At 45.4% G+C, this 19,566-nt stretch overlaps 1 protein-coding gene across 6 annotated transcripts in view; it reads right to left on the reverse strand.

Moving 5' to 3' along the window:
* Positions 1 to 19,566, reverse strand: part of LOC108633191 (teneurin-2) — a 755,039-nt gene that overhangs the window by 182,996 nt on the left and 552,477 nt on the right. For all 6 annotated transcript variants that reach the window (XM_018050074.1, XM_018050073.1, XM_018050072.1 and 3 more), the window contains 2 exons: positions 19,255 to 19,450; positions 11,905 to 12,006 (listed from right to left, as the gene is read on the reverse strand). In XM_018050074.1, coding sequence (XP_017905563.1) covers positions 11,905 to 12,006; positions 19,255 to 19,450 — 298 coding nt within the window. The remainder of the gene's footprint in view (positions 1 to 11,904; positions 12,007 to 19,254; positions 19,451 to 19,566) is intronic.

Genomic DNA, 19,566 nt, shown 5'->3' on the forward strand with positions numbered 1-19,566 from the left:
TCTGGGTCATTCCAGTGCACCAGCCCCAAGCATCCTGTATCCTGCACTGAACCTAGACTGGTGATTTTCAGCCTCATTTTTATCTTTAAAATAGGACTAAATTGTTGGATTACCTAACCCACAGTGTTTTTAAGAGGATGAAATGAGATAATGCTTGTGAAGTGCTATGTACAATGCCTGGCACATAGTAAGAAATCTATAGGTATGATTTATCATCATTTTTTTAGGAGAAAATTGTTCCAGATTATCACATCATAAAGAGACAAGAGGGACTTCCTTGGCAGTCCAATGGTAAAGACTCCACACTCCCAACGCAGGGGGCCAAGGTTCGATCCCTGGTTGGGGAGCCTAAGATTCTGCATGCCACACCGTGGCCAAACACAAACAAACAAACAAACAAAAAAACCAAGAGACAAGAGAGGGGGAAGCACTCTTTCCCATCACCCATCCTGGCTGACCTCCTCTCTAAAGACTGGTTTATCTCCCAATAAGGAAGCTTTTTTTTTCTAAAACTAGAGTTATGTTCCCACCTCTGTATGTCTCATTTCTACAGCAGATTTCCCTAGGGTTAGGCCCTCTCTTTTCTCGGTCTGCTCTGCCTATCTAGTATTTTTAAAAGGAAACAAAAGTTTTTAGCCTCAGAAGTAACTTGACTCGGGGGAGGGCTGACGGAGGTGGGTGCTGCGGAGAGATTTCTGTTTGGTGGTGTACCAACCTGGGAACCAGCAGGAGGTTCTGGAGGCAAGGCTCTGCAGGAGGGTACCAAAGAAAGGTTACTGCAGCTTCCAAACGGAGGTGGCAGGCATCCTCCACCTCTGCCTGGGGAGAGTGGAAGGTAAATGCGATATTGCTGCTCCAGCTCTCTGGGGCATCTGAGCAGAGTCCAAGGGCAGCGGCATCCAGACTCAGACCTGGATGTGCGCCCAAGTCATCCGGGGATGCTGTGAGAGTGAGATTCTGATTCAGAGGGTCTGGTGTGGGGCCAGAGGTTTGGATATTGAACAGGTTCCCCAGGCTGATGCTAGCACCCCAGACCTATTGAATCAGAAACTCTGGCCGGAACCCAGCAAGCTGTGAGTTAGCAGGTGATCCTGACAAGTAGGGCTCTAAAGCCACACCTGGGCAAGTACCTTAGTTTCTCTGAGTCTCAGTTTCCTTATCTGTGAAATGAGGATGACGATGATACCTGATGTGGGGATGGCCCAAGATCATTCCATTTAAACCCTCTGCACAAGGCCTGGCATTCACTTCATGTTCAATATGGGCAGAGATTCTTACACTATTTTATCAAAGGTGCCTTTGCTGAGTGTGGACACTCACTTTCTGCAAAGCCTGAACCAAGGGCCCGGCTTCAAGCTCCATCTCCTGGGTCCTTGCCGCCAAGAAATTCCTGCACGTTTTCTCAGGTCAAGGACGGGAACAAGGAGAGGTGGGATTCAGCCTTGAACTGCACTGGGCGGTGGAACGACTCCTGTGGGCAGCAGCCATGGCCCTTGGCCAGTCTGCATTTCAGGGGATTGTGGAGGGAGGTGGGGTGGCAGAGGGAGACAGGTGTGAAAGACAGGTGGTCTAAAGGAACATCAGTGCTTGTTCCAGGAAAGACAGGTGGTATCTGAGACAGGTGAGCCAGCTGTGAAAGGGGAAAGTGGCTTCCTTGGCAAAGATGCTCTGAGCGGAGCCTTTCTGGGGTGGTGGGGAGGACCCCTATATCACTGGTGGAGATGAAGGGGCTCATCATTCCCCTCCCGAGTGCAGATGTCCACTTGGGGGAGCAACTGATGGGAAGATGGGAAACAGGTGAGCGGATGAAGCCAGCCAGGAGAGCCAGATAGCTGAGTTTCTGTGACAGTTTTAGAGTAAGTGAAGGGTCACTGCTCCTCATTTAGGAGATTTTTCTGCCAAGTTAGGAAAACCAAGTTAGGGTCAAAAGTTTCAAAGTCAGCCAGACACGGCATCAACATCTAGCCTGCAGTGTGACCTTGGGCAAGTAGTTTTCTTTCTCTGAGTCTCTGTTTCTCCTGTAAAATATGGACAACAGTGATTTCCAAGGCTTGTGAAGATTAATGCTGGGTAGTATTTATGGAGCATTCAATACGTGTCAAGCATGGTTCTACCCGCTTTACATGCATTTACTGTTTAGTCCTCAGAGCAATCCATCAGGTAGTATTGCTATTGCCCTCATATTATGGATTCGACAACAAAGGCTTAGAGAGGTTAAGTAATTTTCTACAATGGGTATAGTTTCAAATACCTGCTTTGCCACTGTCTACCTAGGAAATCCTAGTTTCCTCTCCCGAGGGTTTCTGGGGTTCAAATTCAAATCCCAGTATATATCTGCTACACAAACTGCGTGCAAAGCACATCTTCCTACACTCACATCCTCAGTGAATCCATCTCACGGCTGGCCTAATGTGAAGGGTTCAAGCCAGATTGCTTGGTTTGAATCCTGGCAATAAGACTTATGAGCTGAGTGATCTTAAGCAAGTTACTTAACCACTCTGTGCTTCATTTTCCTTGCCTGTAAGAGGGGATGATAATCATCTATAAAATAGGAGGATTAATGATTCATTGAGCTAATTATGCAGTTGTTTAGTGCAGTGGCTGCACACAGTAAGAACTCAATACATGTCAGCAATGATGACAATGATTTGACTTTAGTGCTAGAACTTGGCCAACAGGGATTGGGTAGTGGGTACATCCAGACATTCTAGAATGTGAAGTCAAGCAGGCCTTAGAAAGCATCACTACAAACAAAGCTAGTGGAGATGATGGAATTCTAGTTGAGCTATTTCAAATCCTGAAAGGTGATGCTGTGAAAGTGCTGCACTCAATATGCCAGCAAATTGGAAAACTCAGCAGTGGCCACAGGACTAGAAAAGGTCAGTTTTCATTCCAATCCCAAAGAAAGGCAATGCCAAAGAATGCTCAAACTACTGCACAACTGCACTCATCTCACATGCTAGTAAAGTAATGCTCAAAATTCTCCAAGCCAGGCTTCAGCAATACGTGAACCATGAACTTCCTGATGTTCAAGCTGGTTATAGAAAAGGCAGAGGAACCAGAGATCAAATTGCCAACATCCACTGGATCATCCAAAAAGCAATAGAATTCCAGAAAAACATCTATTTCTGCTTTAATGACTATGCCAAAGCCTTTGACTGTGTGGATCACAATAAACTGTGGAAAATTCTGAAAGAGATGGGAACACCAGACCACCTCACCTGCCTCTTGAGAAATCTGTATGCAGGTCAGGAAGCAACAGTTAGAACTGGACATGGAACAACAGACTGGTTCCAAATAGGAAAAGGAGTACATCAAGGCTGTATATTGTCACCCTGCTTATTTAACTTATATGCAGAGTACATCATGAGAAACACTGGGCTGGAGAAAGCACAAGCTGGAATCAAGATTGCCAGGAGAAATATCAATAACCTCAGATATGCAGATGACACCACCCTTATGGCAGAAAGTGAAGAGGAACTAAAAAGCCTCTTGATGAAAGTGAAAGTGGAGAGTGAATAAGTTGGCTTAAAGCTCAACATTCAGAAAATGAAGATCACGGCATCCGGTCCCATCACTTCATGGGAAATAAATGGGGAAACAGTGGAAACAGTGTCAGACTTTATTTTTGGGGGGCTCCAAAATCACTGCAGATGGTGACTGCTGCCATGAAATTAAAAGACGCTTACTCCTTGGAAGAAAAGTTATGACCAACCTAGATAGCATGTTCAAAAGCAGAGACATTACTTTGCCGACTAAGGTCCGTCTAGTCAAGCCTGTGGTTTTTCCTGTGGTCATGTATGGATATGAGAGTTGGACTGTGAAGAAGGCTGAGCGCTGAAGAATGATGCTTTTGAACTGTGGTGTTGGAGAAGACTCTTGAGAGTCCCTTGGACTGCAAGGAGATCCAACCAGTCCATTCTGAAGGAGATCAGCCCTGGGATTTCTTTGGAAGGAATGATGCTGAAGCTGAAACTCCAGCACTTTGGCCACCTCATGCGAAGAGTTGACTCATTGGAAAAGACTCTGATGCTGGGAGGGATTGGGGGCAGGAGGAGAAGGGGATGACAGAGGATGAGATGGTTGGATGACATCACGGACTCGATGGACGTGAGTCTGAGTGAACTCCGGGAGTTGGTGATGGACAGGGAGGCCTGGCGAGCTGCCATTCATGGGGTCGCAAAGAGTCAGACATGACTGAGCAATTGAACTGAACTGACTGATAGTAATGAGAAAGTCATGCAAGGGAATTAGTAATAACATAAAAAAACCATAAACTAAACAATAATCGAATAATAAGCATGATTCTAGCTGGACAGGAGAGGCACCTGATGGAGAACAGTGCAAGACATCAGGGAAAAAAAAACCACATCTTCTCAAGCTCTGAATGTGAACAGGTTGCTTATTGCATTAAAAAATTAATGACATTCTATGCTGCGAGAGCCGGCGCACTAAGCGCGGCAGGGAGGAGCTACCCCGCGTCCAAGGTCAGGGCAGCGGCCGAGAGGAGCTACCCCACGTCCGAGGTCAGGGCAGCGGCCGAGAGGAGCTACCCCACGTCCGAGGTCAGGGCAGCGGCCAAGAGGAGCTACCCCACGTCCGAGGTCAGGGGCAGCGGCCTAGAGTGCCTGGCTGTGACGGCGCAGGAACAGCCAAGAGGAACTACCCTGTGTCCGAGGTCAGGGGTGGCAGCCGAGAGGAGCTACCCCGCATCTGAGGTCAGGGCAGCGGCCGAGAGGAGCTACCCCGCGTCCGAGGTCAGGGGCGGCTGGGAGAAGCCACCTCACGCCTGAGGCCAGGGGCGGTGACCCTGAGGAGCCACCCCAAGCCCGCAGCCAACGGCGGCAGCTGGGAGGAGACACCTCATGCCCAAGGTGAGGGGTGGTGACCCTGAGGAGCCACCCCGAGGCCAGGGGTGGCAGCTGGGAGGAGCCACCCACGCCCGAGGCCAGGGCCGGCGGCCAGGAGGAGCATCCCGAGGAAAGGTGGCTTCACAGGCACAGGAGGGCCTCGAGGAGCTATCCCACGTTGAAGGTCAGTAATGGCAGCGGTAAGGAGATACCCCTCGTCCAAGGTAAGGAGCAGTGGCTGTGCTTTGCTGGAGCAGCCGTGAAGATACCCCACACCCAAGATAAGAGAAACCCAAGTAAGATGGTAGGTGTTGCAAGAGGGCATCAGAGGGCAGACACACTGAAACCACACTCACAGAAAACTAGTCAATCTAATCACACTAGGACCACAGCCTTGTCTAACTCAATGAAACTAAGCCATGCCTGCGGGGCAACCCAAGATGGGCGGGTCGTGGTGGAGAGGTCTGACAGAGCGTGGTCCACTGGAGAAGGGAATGGCAAGCCACTTCAGTATTCTTGCCTTGAGAACCCCATGAACAGTATGAAAAGGCAAAATGATAGGATACTGAAAGAGGAACTCCCCAGGTCATTAGGTGCCCAATATGCTACTGGAGATCAGTGGAGAAATAACTCCAGAAAGAATGAAGGGATGGAGCCAAAGCAAAAACAATACCCAGTTGTGGATGTGACTGGTGATAGAAGCAAGATCTGATGCTGTAAAGAGCAATACTGCATAGGAACCTGGAAACTGTGGTGTTGGAGAAGGCTCTTGAGAGTCCCTTAGACTGCAAGGAGATCCAACCAGTCCATTCTGAGGGAGATCAACCCTGGGATTTCTTTGGAAGGAATGATGCTAAAGCTGAAACTCCAGCACTTTGGCCACCTCATGAGAAGAGCTGACTCACTGGAAAAGACTCTGATGCTGGGAGGGATTGGAGGCAGGAGGAGAAAGGGACGACTGAGGATGAGATGGCTGGATGGCATCAGGGACTCGATGGACGTGAGTCTGGGTGAACTCTGGGAGATGGTGATGAACAGGGAGGCCTGGCGAGCTGCGATTCATGGGGTCGCAAAGAGTCGGACACGACTGAGCGACTGAACGAACTGAACTGATGCCAGAAGACACTCTTCAGTGTAGCTCCCTTACTGTGCTCTTCTGCCATGGAATTTTTTCCACAGTCCTTGAAACTAGTTGACTCTCCATAGATCCACACTTTGTTGCTTCATGAACTTCCTTATCTGCTCCTTAATGCCATCTATAGCATTCAGAGTCCACATCCTAGCACGCTGGACTGAGGCTTACATTTCCTACTTCCTTATGTGCATCCATCAGACGGGAAGCTCCCAGAAGGCACGCCCTGGCATTCTCTCGTTACCTTATGGATGGCACTTAGTGCAGTGCCTGGCTCACAGCAGGCACATGATAGGCACTTGCTGGATGCACAAATAAGTTCGGTCCCCTGAACTGATTTGGATCGAGGTGTTAGAACCCTCATATGTTCTTCTGGGGGTGAGGGTCGGTTCCACTTGAACTTCTAGCCCCTCGGAGCCCCCAGTTCGGCGGCGGACTGTTGAATGACTGTCTTGCAGTTCATGCTGACTGCTTCCTTCACTCACTGCGAGGATGTCTTCGAGTGCCTGATGCAGCCTGGCAGGTTTATCAGGAGACAAGGAGCTGCCGTCCGTGCTGCATATCTGAGGGCACAGGAGGTGCTGCGCCAGGTCAGGGGAGCAAACCCGCGTTTCTGTCACTTGGACGCACACCTGGCCACTTGGATGTGATGGGAATCTCATCTGCTAATGTGGCAAATTCCCCTCCTGGCAGGAGGGCCCGAGTCTGCCGGCTGCCTGCAATACAGAAACTGGCAGACCTGAGGCATACTGGGCACAGCTGGCAGTGCAGGAACAAAGGGGAATGCGAGTTTGTGATGAAGGAGGACCTGGGCTCAGGCTCTCTTAAAGACATTTATCAAGAAAGGACATGATCTTGGGCTACAGCCGGGAGATGGCATGCTCCATTCAGGGTGGTAGGAGCCCCGGGACTGGCTGTCTCTCTCCTCTGCACTCGCTAGCATGATTACCTCACCCTGTCTGCTCCAGAGCTCTCCCTGCTAACACCTAGGAGTTTCCTAGGCTCAAAAGTTGTCCATGAGTGGCAATTTGTCATCGTCACCAACAGACTGCACAGGACCAATGGGATGGAGCCACTCCACCATCTCCGCCTTATGTGTGAGGGGTGAGAGGCAGGTATACACATGCTCACACCCACAAGCACACACCCCCTCACACAGAACCATATTTGAATCTTTTTCTTATTAAAGACCAGAAGTGCATCTTTGATAGAATTCACTGAGAAAGGCACAGCATCTTATGAAAACCACATAATCTCAATCTTTTTTTTTTGCTGTACTGCATGGCACATGGGATCTTAGTTCCCCAACCAGGGATCCACCCTGTGTCCCCTGCAGTGGAAGCATGGGTCTTAACCACTGGATTGCCAAGCAAGTCCCTGTAGAACTTCAGTCTAATCATGAGAAAACATCAGACAAACCCACATCTAGGGGCTAGCTAAGAAATGCCTCACTAGTACTCTGCAAAACACTCAAGGTCATGGAAAAAAAAAAAAAAGAAAGACTGAGGAGCCCTTGCAGATTGGAGGGGACTAAAGAGACATGACAACTAACACAAAGTGCGATCTGGACCAGAAGAAAGGGGCAAAATTAGAAACAAGTCTGTAACTTAGTCAATAGCATCGATCCATGTTAATTTTCTGGTTTCACCAACTGAACTTCGGTAATTTAAAACGTTGACATCAGGGGAAGCTGAATGAACCCTGGGAACTCTGTGTACTATTTTTGCAACCTGTCTGCAAGACAAAAATGATTTTAATATTAATAAAAAAAGCTTAAGATATTGGGGAGGGTGGTTAGAATAGGATTTATCTCACATTGCTGATATGAGAATGGATAAGACTGTATGCATTAAGTACTTTATACAAAGCCTGGTACATCTTTAATACTTAATAACTATTGGTGGTTATATAAAAAAAGAAACTATCTGAAATGGAGGCTTAACAGACCACAAGTAAATCAAGCACTAATCATTAAGCTTACCCACTTGAAGCTGGTAGAGTCGAACCTGCGTGCCTATTTTTACCAAGTTTCTCACTTTATTACCTACCTATTGTGTAGGTAGTGAACTGTGTTATTTTCAGGACCCTAAACTTAGGACTTGAGATGTTCAAGGCTTGAATTTCTCTAGAAGCCAGGCTGGCCTCCACATGCTATACAGTAGGATCGAATTTGGGGATCACTGGTATGAAATGAATGTGTGAGAAGCTGACTTGTCTTGATTGCTCAGAGCAGGGAAAAGATTTCTTACTTGAATGCAAAACAAAACTACAATGAGGTACCACCTCACACCAGTCAGAATGGCCATCTTTGAAAAGGCTACACTGTAGCCTCCACAAACAACAAACGCTGGGGAAGGTGTGGATTAAAGGGGACTCTCCTACACTGTTCATGCGAGTATAAATTGGTACAACCACTATGGAAAAGAGTACAGAGGTTCCTCAGAAAACTAGAAATAAAGTTGCTATATGATCCAGCAATCCCACTCCTGGGGATATACCTGGACAAAACTCTAATTTGAAAAGATACCTGCACCTCTATGCTCACAGCAGTACTATATACAACAGCCAAGACATGGAGACAACCTGTCCATCAGGAGATGAATGAACAAAGACGCGGTACCTACACACAATGGGGTATCACTCAGCCATACAAAGAATGAAATAATGCCGTCTGCAGCAATACTGATGAGCTGTGTGAAGAGATTATAAGAAAGACAAATACCATACGATATCACTTACATCTGGAATCTAAAACGTGACACAAATGAGCGTATCTACAAAACAGAAAGAGACTCATAGACAGAAAGAACAGGCTTGCGGTTGCCAAGTGGGAGGAGGGGAAGGGGTGGAGTGGGAGTGTGGCATCAGCAGGGGCAAACTATCATGCACAGGATGGATGGACTACAGGGCCCGACTGTGCAGCGCAGGAACTACAGTCGATATCCTGTGACAAACTAGAATGGAAAAGAATCTGAACAAAAATAGATATGTGTATACCTGAACCACCCTGCTGTATACCCGAAACTAATACAATACTGGAAATCAATTATACGTCAACAAAATTAAAAAAAAGAAAATATTTCTTTCTCAATAGATTTAAAGGCAGCACTAGTTGTTAGTTAGTGTTAGTCACTCACTCATGTCGACCCTATGGTCGGTAGCTCGCCAGGCTTCCCTGTCCATGGAATTCTCCAGGCAAGAGTACTGGAGTGGAGATCTTCAGGGGATCTTCCTGATCCAGGAATCAAACGTGGGTCTCCTGCACTGCAGGCACATTCTTTGCTGTCTGAGCCACCAGGGAAGCCCAAAGGCAGCACTAACCTTTCCTATTTATTGCAACAGATTCCAGGGTTCTTTTCTAACTTTTCATTTTGACATGGTTCCTTTTAAAAGAAGTTCACCTATGTAAACCTAATGGGTAGACTTAAAGAAATATGTTAAGGAAATAAAAATTCTGATGCCCCATGAATTTGACAAAAACCATGAAGGTGGTACATGAAAGAGCAAAGTGTGAGAAATGAGGGATTAGGGTGTTTCTAAACACTGTCCTTGTTAATGAAATAGCTAAATTGTGGCCATTTCAGAAAATACTAAGGAAGTAATGTCTTCAGGGCCAAGAGGCAAAAGCTTACTCCTAACATTCTTAAGCCAACTTACCCAAGAATAAGTGAGGAAACAAAGAGAAGGCAATTTTCGTCTCTAAACACTTCAATTTTGCCCACTGTAGGCATCAACAGCTGAAATAAAATATACAAGTTCAGAGGCCGATTTCAGGAACGGCTTCTGAGTATGCCAGAGGAACTACTCTTAACAGCCACTCGATATTTGTTTCGCAAGGATCAATTATATACCCCGACTAATGCACAGTCAGAGCGTGCAGCCCGGCCCGCAGTACAGGTGGTGGATGTAAAACACACACCGAGAGGCCTTTTAAGCAGCTAAATGCACACCCCATTACAGATCCATAATGCAGAATGGGCGCTCATCTGCAAATGGATGGAGAGCGAAGAGTTCTTAAATGGCTGGGGTACTTAGGGCTGAAAGGCCGGTCCCTGGATGTGCAGCCGGAGCACACACGGTTTTAGGATTAATAATACATCGAAGTGTGTCAGTGTTAATATACATTTACAGCTCGCAGGCCATGCAGCAGAGTGTTCAGCCTGTTTGCAGCCATACAGAAAAGGACTATTCCGTCCTTTCTCTCATTAATGCCTTCACTCCTAGGAAAATTAGATTATGCAAGAAAAGCCATTCAGACGCTATTGAGGTTTTCCCTACTTTAAAGCCTTTGCTCAGGAAAAGTGTTCAGCACCGTGAGGCAGGTGTCATCTACCTGCCTCCATCAAAGCCCATCAGAACTGGAGCCAAGGAGCGCCAGGCTCCGCTGTCTACTTGGGGGATGTGTCCACATGCCCTTGGGCATAGTGTGGTAAGGAGAAAAGCGGCTGAGAGAATGGTCTGGTCCGGTGGATCCCTGCTGTCTTTTCTTTTGCATCTGACAGATTTACCAAACTTTTGACATGATCTTGTGGTTAAGGATACGAATGTAGGTGGTGTCATTTAGCAATGAGTCTCACATAGGTGCAACCAAACCACAGTCCTGTTCACTTATCAATCAGCATTTGGAAGGATATGGGAACTGCAAATCTTTGAAATACTGTGAATATGTGAAATACCATACAATTTTCCCAAGCCATTGTGGTGAGGGTGGTACTATTTAGCATTTACAGAGTGGCTTTATTAATGATTGCCTCTCTCTCAGAATGTCAAGGCAGCATGGTCTTTTGAAGAAGAGCACATAAAGGGATGAAAATAGTATACAGATACCTAAATAAATATACTATGTCGTGTAAATAAAAGATGGTAAAACTAAACCCTCCAAGGGCTCCCAAAGTGTTCTGCTAAGAGCTTGGGGGTATATTCTCTCATTCCATCCTCACAATGAATTCAGGAAGAAACTCCCTAGTTTTCCAGAGGAAGAAACCAAGATTCAGAAATGTTAGGTCACTTGCTAAAGGCCACAGAGATCTTGAATGGGGCTGGAACCCAGGAAGGCCTGACTCCTAAACAAAGGCTTAGAAGCTCTCTACTGCTGTTTTTCAGACCCACTCACTGGTGGGTGGGGAGTCAGTGTATTTCATTTTTTAAAAGTGAAATAGGACAGAATAGAAAAGAAACATGAAGTGTTGTTTTATGAAAGTCTCATTTTAATTTTATACCTGTATTTATCATGAACAAATACTTGTGTGTGTGTGTGTGTGCATGCATGCATGTACCATGTCTAAAAAGTGTTAGAAGCTCAGCTCTCCATTGCACTTGCCTGTGATAGCATCACTTGAAGGTCAAACTCAAGGTCTCCTGCTAGCTAGATACGAGCCACTAAGTCCCCTGTTTTTGTGAAAGTCATTTTCTTTCTTCTATTACCTTTCCCCCAAGAATCCCAGGGCCCCCGTCATTCTGTGCAAAGCAGTATAGATAAATTAATAATACAATTTAAAACCGATTCCACAAAGATAAATAGCACTTCCTAGATTAAGAGCGTAGCTGGCCAGAATGAATGAAATTTACTAACCCTGAGATGCTTAATCTTCCATTACACAGAAGTTAATGATTATAAGAAAGGAGTGATGGTAATTCACTTCTGCTTTTACAGGAAATCTAACCATCTCATTTTTAGCAAATCTTTCTTCTCAGCACACCTCAATGCCAAGGATAACTGCCCCGCTCTTATAGGTATATTGGCCAATTGTCATATATCAAAGTCTCCTCTTTGCCAAAGTGTTAGGACGCATAGCTTGCACAGGCTTACAAGATATCCCAGTGGAATTTGCTGGGGAGGCAACCTTGGTGCTCCCTCTCCCAGCCCCATTGAGAAGACTCTTTTCCATTTTCCAATCATAGCAGGGAAGTGATGGTAAATACCTTTAGCGCAGTCTGCTCCTAGAAACCCTGGGAAGCAGTGACACAGCCCGGACACACATTCGCCATTCCCGTGGCAGTTACGTGGACAGTCCTGCACTGAATCTGAAAAAGAGAGAATGTGAACAATTACTTTTTCCTCTGCCTGCTGGTGAAGCAGTTTAGTAGCCAACCACCTACTGTATTTCAGGAGCAGTGACAGTTACCTCAGATGCCTACTGGGGACTGGTAAGGAGAAGTGGGTGAAGTAGGAAAACAGCGATGGGTGGGGACTAGGGCAACTTGGACAATGCATGGATGTAACCACTGCTCTCCACGGGATCAGCCCAGGCAGGAATTTGAGTATAGCACTATGACAATTTTTGCTTTTTCAAAAGAAATTACTTATCTGAATTTAAAAATTGCAATGTTCTATGCTGGCAAGTTTTTAAATACCGTAAGCCTCAGCCTGTCCCCAACATCACCCTATCAATATGAGATTTGGTTTGAGATGTGAGATATCAGCTTTTAGCCTCAAGCATAGAGAATGATTCTCCAAATGACAGAGGTGGCTCCTGATCTCAGGTTTGCAGAGTAAAAAAATCCCCTGCATTAAAGAAAGAAAGTCTAAATACCTAAGACTGATCAATTTTGGCATGATTTGGGGATTCATTAAGTAGGAGGTTTGGGGTGGTACAAAAGTCCTTTTATGCCTAGCTTTTTGCAGAACTTTTTTTTCTTGTGAAAATCAATTAGTTCACCCTTGTTCTCACCTGTATAGCCATCTTATTTCATGATTTACTTTGCTATGTGTACTCTCAAGAAATGCCTTCAAAGGGATCATTTTGGAACTTTTTCATGTTGATTTGGGTCTGCACAGAAGTAGATGTATTCTTTTAAAATTATGATTATTATTATCCTCATTTTGCCTTACATTCAAATAAACACATTAGACTTTCAGGTTCTAAATTACTAAGATGATGAAAAGCCACCGTGCCCCAAAGATGACATGACACAGTCCGTGGAGAGCTAGGGACATTGGCTTAGTGATGTGCATGAGACTGTGAAGTCTAATTGTCCCTAATGGAATGGTAAGGCCTTCCTTTACACTGAATTTCCCATTTATTTCCACTCTGGACTAAAAAACCAAACCATGCTTTCTTTCTATAGTTTCACTTCTCAGCTCTCATCTTCTAGAATCAGGCTGTGGTTGGTTTCTGGCAGTAGGAGAATTCAAGCTGTCTATCTGTGTTTTCCAAAATCAGTATCAAGCCAATCTCTTTCCTTCTTCTTTTGTTTTTGGCTGTGCTGCATGGCTTGTGGATCTTAGTCCCCGGACCAGGGAGCGAACCCATGCCCTCAGCAGTGAAAGTGCAGAGTCCTAACCACTGGGCCTCCAGGGAATTCCCAAGCCAATTTCTTTAGAGTCCAACAGTTATCACGGCAGAATCAAATCCTTGAAGTTGGCTCTATAAAGGTGGGCTGAGAAGCATCCAAGTGGCTATCAATTTGTTTCACGTTTCGTCTACTCATTGTCTCTTTCCTTCTTTCATTCAAAAAGCATTAGGTTGACTCACACGAGGTAGCTGCTTCGGCAGGTCAAAAGCCAGCAATTTCACATGATGGTAGGAGGTAACTTGCCATGGGTCTCATGTGTCTCTGAATGTTTTATGAGGAGAGGCACCGACTGCCTTAGCTCTGGACTATCTTTTGAAAGGCTGTCTGTACAGTGAACAGCCTTAGGAGATATAGCATCTGTCTTCAGGGCAAAGGCCAGGTTTAGTTACTGTCCAGTAGAATAAAGAGAATGTCTCCCTCTGGAGAAAAGCACGAGCAGGCTCACTGCCCATTGGGAGCCTGGGGTACAGTAAACGAAGAGCTGCACATAATGTAACCTACTGCCCGTGCAGGTGTCACCTGGCCCCGTCTGTGTGGCCCTGTGGAAACTGGTGTTTGGGAAACTTGCACACAGGCTGGTATTCTCGATATTACATTGCTCTGAGGAATAAAGCCTATTTTCTCTTACCCAGGAGCACCTCCTCTTCTGATAACATTGATGAGGCTGTGGCTGATTAATAATGTGTTAGCTTATAATTAGGGTGAGATCTCAGACCTGCCACGGTCCTTGAAAGGGGGGTTTACTTTATTCATTGAGCATCTGTTATATATATTAATGGGGTTTCCCTGGTGGCTCAGATGGTAAAGAATTTTCCTGCAATGTGGGAGACCCAAGTTTGAGCCCTGGGTCAGAAAGATCCCTTGGAGAAGGGAATGGCTACCCACTCCAGTATTCTTGCCTGGAGAATGATACAAGGCACCCTATGAGGCACTGTTGAATACAGTGGTGACTAGGAAAGACATAGTCCCTGTCCTCACAGAACTTCCACTGTCATAGAGAATACAGGTTAAAAAAAAACCATCAAATACAGTAAAAATCGTGGTACGTGGACTTTCAGGCCGTCTGGTGATTAAGACTATGCACTCCCAATACAGGGACACGGATTTGACCCTGGTCAGGGAACTAAGACGCCACATGCTGTGCAGCATGGTGCAACCCCTCTCCCCTGCCCCGCCCCGCACAAATCATGATATGTGCTTTGAAAAGAATGGGATACTGTGAAAGGGAATAAGGAGGAAGCTACTTAGAGAGGATGGCCAAGGAGGGCCTCACTATTCCATGCAGGTGACATACAAGGGGGAACTGGAAAAGCCAAGTGAGGAGCAAGACAAAAGTATTCCAGACAGGAGGAAGATACGCAAAGGCCCTGTGGTGGAAAAGAGCACAGGTGAATTCCATGTGGCTGGAGGGTAGAAAGAAGGAAGAGAGTGACATAAGGTGAAGCTGGAGAAACCTAGATCCTCCAGGGCCCTGGAGGCCTGTGGATGAGTTGGATTTTATTCTGAGACCAATGGGAACAAATGAAAAGTTTTCAAAATATAAATGACATCATCCAGCTTGCATTTTCAGAAGTCACCCCAACAGCGAAGTGGAGCTTGATTCTCACTGAGCATCTGCGTCTGGGAATGGTTTGGTGGAAACTGACATGGTTGAGGCCAAAGCTCCCTGTTCTCCAACCGAGCATCGTCAGAGCAGCTAAGATAGGAAGCTCTTAACCATTACAGTCCCAAGGAAAAGGACCAAGGATTTTGCACAAACTCCTTGCTCTGTAGTTGAGGTATTTATCTTTAAGTCTCAGTTTAGAAAACATTTAGCTTCTAGGTGTCTTCCTTCTCTGGGCTTCCCTGGTGGCTCAGCTGTAATGAATCCACCTGTCTATGCAGGAGATGCAGGTTCAGTCCCTGGGTCTGGAAGATCCCCCGGAGAAGGGGGGCTACCCATTCTAGTATTCCTGCCTGAAGAATTCAATGGACAGAGGAGCCTGGAGGGTTACAGTCCATGGGATCACAAAGAGTTGGACATGACTCAGCGACTAAACAACAAAATCTACTTTCCTCAACCTGGGTTTTGTATCCTTTCCATTATCCTCCCCTAGCTCGTATAATTGCCCCTTTACCTATCTGTCTCCTCTCATCAAGCTCTATGAGGAAGAGACCAGATTTGAACTGTTTACTGAGGTATTTTCAATGTTTGGCACATAGTAGATCCTAGGTAAAGAGTGACTAAAGTGTTTGTGTATATACATGTGTGTGTATGCACACACATCTCAGAGGATAGAAGAATCCAGAATAAGCAAAAACTGCAAAGAGGGGTACTTTTCATTCAATTTCCCCCAGGTCTTATCTTGGAAGCATTTCTACAGTTTTTGAGGAAAGCAACAATTATGTGATACTGCCGAAATATTGAAGGAACCTACTTCCCTCAATCACCTTTTTTCAACACTCAATTTAAATATTACTCTTGAAATCTTTTCAGTTTTCCTTTTTGTCATCCTGGTTGAAGGTTTCTTGAGGAAACAAGGCGGGCGATGAAAGTTAGACCAGGAAATGGGATTTTTACTCATGCAGAGGCCAGCCTCCCTGAAATGTGCACCACACTTCAAGAATGCCACTCTATAGTCCCCTGAGATGAAACTCATTTCTGAAAGCAGGCTGCTTCTCTCCAAAACACATCGGAAGACTTCCCTGAGTCAAAGGTATATTTAGCGTGATGGCTGGTTGACACCCGTCTAACGTCCTTCCTTCTGTTTCATATCACAGGGGCTTTCGGCGCTCCAGGCTGCTCTTGATGGTGAATGGTCCGATAATAGATATGTGTGGGAGAATCTCTGAACCAAATAAAACACTGTTCTTTTCCCTACATTTCAGGCCAATTACTATCATTGCTCTATCAAGATGTCTGCCCGACTATTAGGCCAATTACCTTTGACTTTCTCTTTGAGCTATGTCCAGACAAGAGAAATCCTCCGGGTAGAACTGCTATTCCCAGCTCTGACAGAGAAGTGGGGTAATGGCTCAGGGGGAAGGGCATCTCACCACCGCCATCTGTGTCCATGTGGATAAAGGTGATGGAGGGCAGAAGCCATTATTAGATAACACGGCCCCCAGACAACTTACTGCATGGAAGGGAAGAGGGTTTTAGCTGGCTACAATCCAAAGCAATTCAGTGGTTAAGAACACAGGCTCTGGAGAGCTGATTCTGACTCCACTTCTTACTAGCTATGTGAGACCTTAGTTAACTTCTCTGAGCCTGGGCTTCCTCAACTGGAAAACAAAATATTGGTAATCCTTATTTCTTATAACTACTCTATGGGTTGACTGATCTGGTCCCCAAAAGGGACAAGTCCAGGGGACTTGGAACATGGACAACTCTCTATAGAGGTGCTGCTGTTACTGCTTTTGCTATTATCCATTCCACTGGGTCTTTGTAGACTCCAGCTAAGCCAGCTACTGTGTGTGAGGTGTGTGTATGAAGCCTTTGAGTTTTAAACACAAAGCAAATGGATGGATCTAGAGATTGTCGCACTGAGTGAGGTAAGCCAGACAGACAAAGACAGACATATGGCATTGCTTGCATGTGGGATCTAAAGAATGGCGCAAATGAACTTATTTACAAAACAGAAAAAGAGTTACAGATGTAGAAAATAAATTCGTGGTTATCAGGGGGTAAGTGGGGGAGGGATAAATTTGAAGATTGGGATTGACATGTACAGACTACTATACATAAAACAGATAATAAAGACCTACTGTAGAGCACAAGGAATGCTACTCGATATTCTGTAATGGTCATTATAGGAAAAGAATCTAAAAAGAGTGGATATATGTATACGTATAACTAATTCACCTTGCTGTATACCTGAAACTAACATAACATTGTAAATCAACAGTATTCCAATAGAAATATTTTAAAAACATGATTTACAAAAAAAATTTTTTTTTAAACCCACACAGGGAACCGAAAGGATATCATTTCTGAACATCATGCTGCTGCTGCTAAGTTGCTTCAGTTGTGTCTGACTCTGTGTGACCCCATAGATGGCAGCCCACCAGGCTCCCCTGTCCCTAGGACTCTCCAGGCAAGAACACTGGAGTGGGTTGCCATTTCTTTCTCCAATGCATGAAGGTGAAAAGTGAAAGTGAAATTGCTCAGTCATGTCCAACTCTTAGCGACCCCAAAGACTGCAGCCCACCAGGCTCCTCCGTCCATGGGATTTTCCAGGCAGGAGTACTGGAGTGGAGTGCCATTGCCTTCTCCACATTTCTCATCATATTCTTATGCAAAAGATTGTTTTTTTATCTTAACATCTCAAACTAGGTCCAAATGTGTTGCCAGTCTCTTTCTTTGGTGATCTGGTTTTAATCCTTTTAGATTTTTTTCCTCACTGGTACATAATCTGCTCCTGGAAAATTTTCCCAACTAATGGAAGATTTCTCCAGTGACTTTCCTGATACAAAGTTTATGCCATTAGTATAGAACAGTGCTTGGCAAACTTTTTCTGTCAAGCGACAGTAAATATTTAGGCTTTGTGGGTCAAACTGTCTCCGCTGCTACCATTCCACTCTGCTGTTATAGCTGCCACAGTGTGACAACAGATGAATGTGGCTGTGGTCCAATAAAACTTTATTTATAAAAATAGGCAGTGGGCCAGATTTGGTCCACGGGCTCTGGCGTGCCAAGTACTGCTTTAGAGCATTTGGTCAGATGTGGGAAAGAAAAGGCAGGATTTAATCCTAGATCAATCATCTTCTCCAGGTTTCTAGAGAACCGTGAGGTCCATGACTGAATGCTGCTGGGACAACATGGTGTTGCAGAAAGGTGATGAATAATCCCTGCAAGTCTATGTTGTCTCCATCATTTCCACATCCTGGGACCTTGAGGGACTCAGTTTTCTGAACCTCAGTTTATTTATCTGTGAAATGGGTCTAACAATCTGCCATGATTCAGAGAGGTTCTGCCCAGGATCAGTTATCATCATTAGTAGATGATTAAAACCTAATGACAAAGTAAATGTAATGAAAATATTTATAGGTGCTATGAATGCTAAAATTCTTAGGATTTGCTTTTGGAAAACTCATGAAATATTCTCAAACAAATGGCCCTTTTAGGGGTTATTTGACTTATAAGGGGAACTTTTGGAAAAAAATCTTAGCTTTTCCTCAATAGCTACTAAAAAATTGTGCTAAAATATGCCCCACATGACAAGTGCTGAAGTAAAGCTTTTGGAGATTTACCAATCTGAGAACAAAGATATGATTTCCCTCTTATTGCTCAGTTGCTTCAGTTATGTCTAACTCTGCGACCCCATGGACTGCAGCCCACCAGGTTCCTCTGTCCATGGGATTCTCCAGGCAAGAGTACTGGAGCAGGTTGCCATGCCCTCCTCCAGGGGATCTTCCCAACCCAGGGATGGAACCCACGTCTCCTGAGTCTCCCGCACTGCAGGTGGATTCTTTACCACTGTGCCACCAGGGAAGTCTGTCCTTCTATGGTTATATCCTTTTCTTATTTTTCAGGTTTAAAAAAATGTTTTTAAGTTTGGGTTTCCCTTGGTTTTTGAGAGAAACTGTGAGCTGGCATGAATGGTCAGGATTTACTGGCCCTACTATATGTTTAGTGATTTATAACTTATACTTTATTTTATTTAATTTCATAGTATGAGGTGGGATTTTTTTAGTTCTATTTTACCACAGGGGAACCAGGGCTGACAAAAGTCCAATGATTTGCCTACTCTGTGTGGCCAGAACTTAAGCCAGGTGGTTGGACCCAACTTCCTCATTGCAGTGGCTTCTTCATGAATTAAGTAGCATTAGTATTTTAATCAGGGCTAGTTTTAAGTGGATGAAACTATGAACCCTAAGGATGCTGGCTGGCCCCCTACGCAGTAGAACCACCTTGGAAGGTGTGCCTTCAACAGAGAAGCCAGACACTTCCATGCTTTCTTTGATGACACAGCACCTCAGAGATCCCGCACCTACCTAAGACCACAGTGTTGAAGGAAACCATCTCTTTGTCTTTGCCATCATTGTAGAAGGCCAGGTGCCACAGGCCCACATCCAGGTACTGGACAAACACGGCTTCGTTCTGAACCAGCGTTTGTATGCTCCGGCGTTCCCTGGGCGACTCGACCACGCTCCACTTCTCCTTCCCATCCAGGCGCTCCATGAAGTCATACTGGGGAAAGAAGAGAGCGTGCTACGTGTGACCTGGGGTGCAGACCTGCTCCCATGACCAGCATCCTCCCTTCCCGCCCCACTAGTTAACTGAGAGACACTTCTGAGTACATTTTA

Source organism: Capra hircus, chromosome 7, assembly GCF_001704415.2.
Source record: "Capra hircus breed San Clemente chromosome 7, ASM170441v1, whole genome shotgun sequence".
In the NCBI taxonomy this organism is placed as follows: Eukaryota; Metazoa; Chordata; class Mammalia; order Artiodactyla; family Bovidae; genus Capra; species Capra hircus.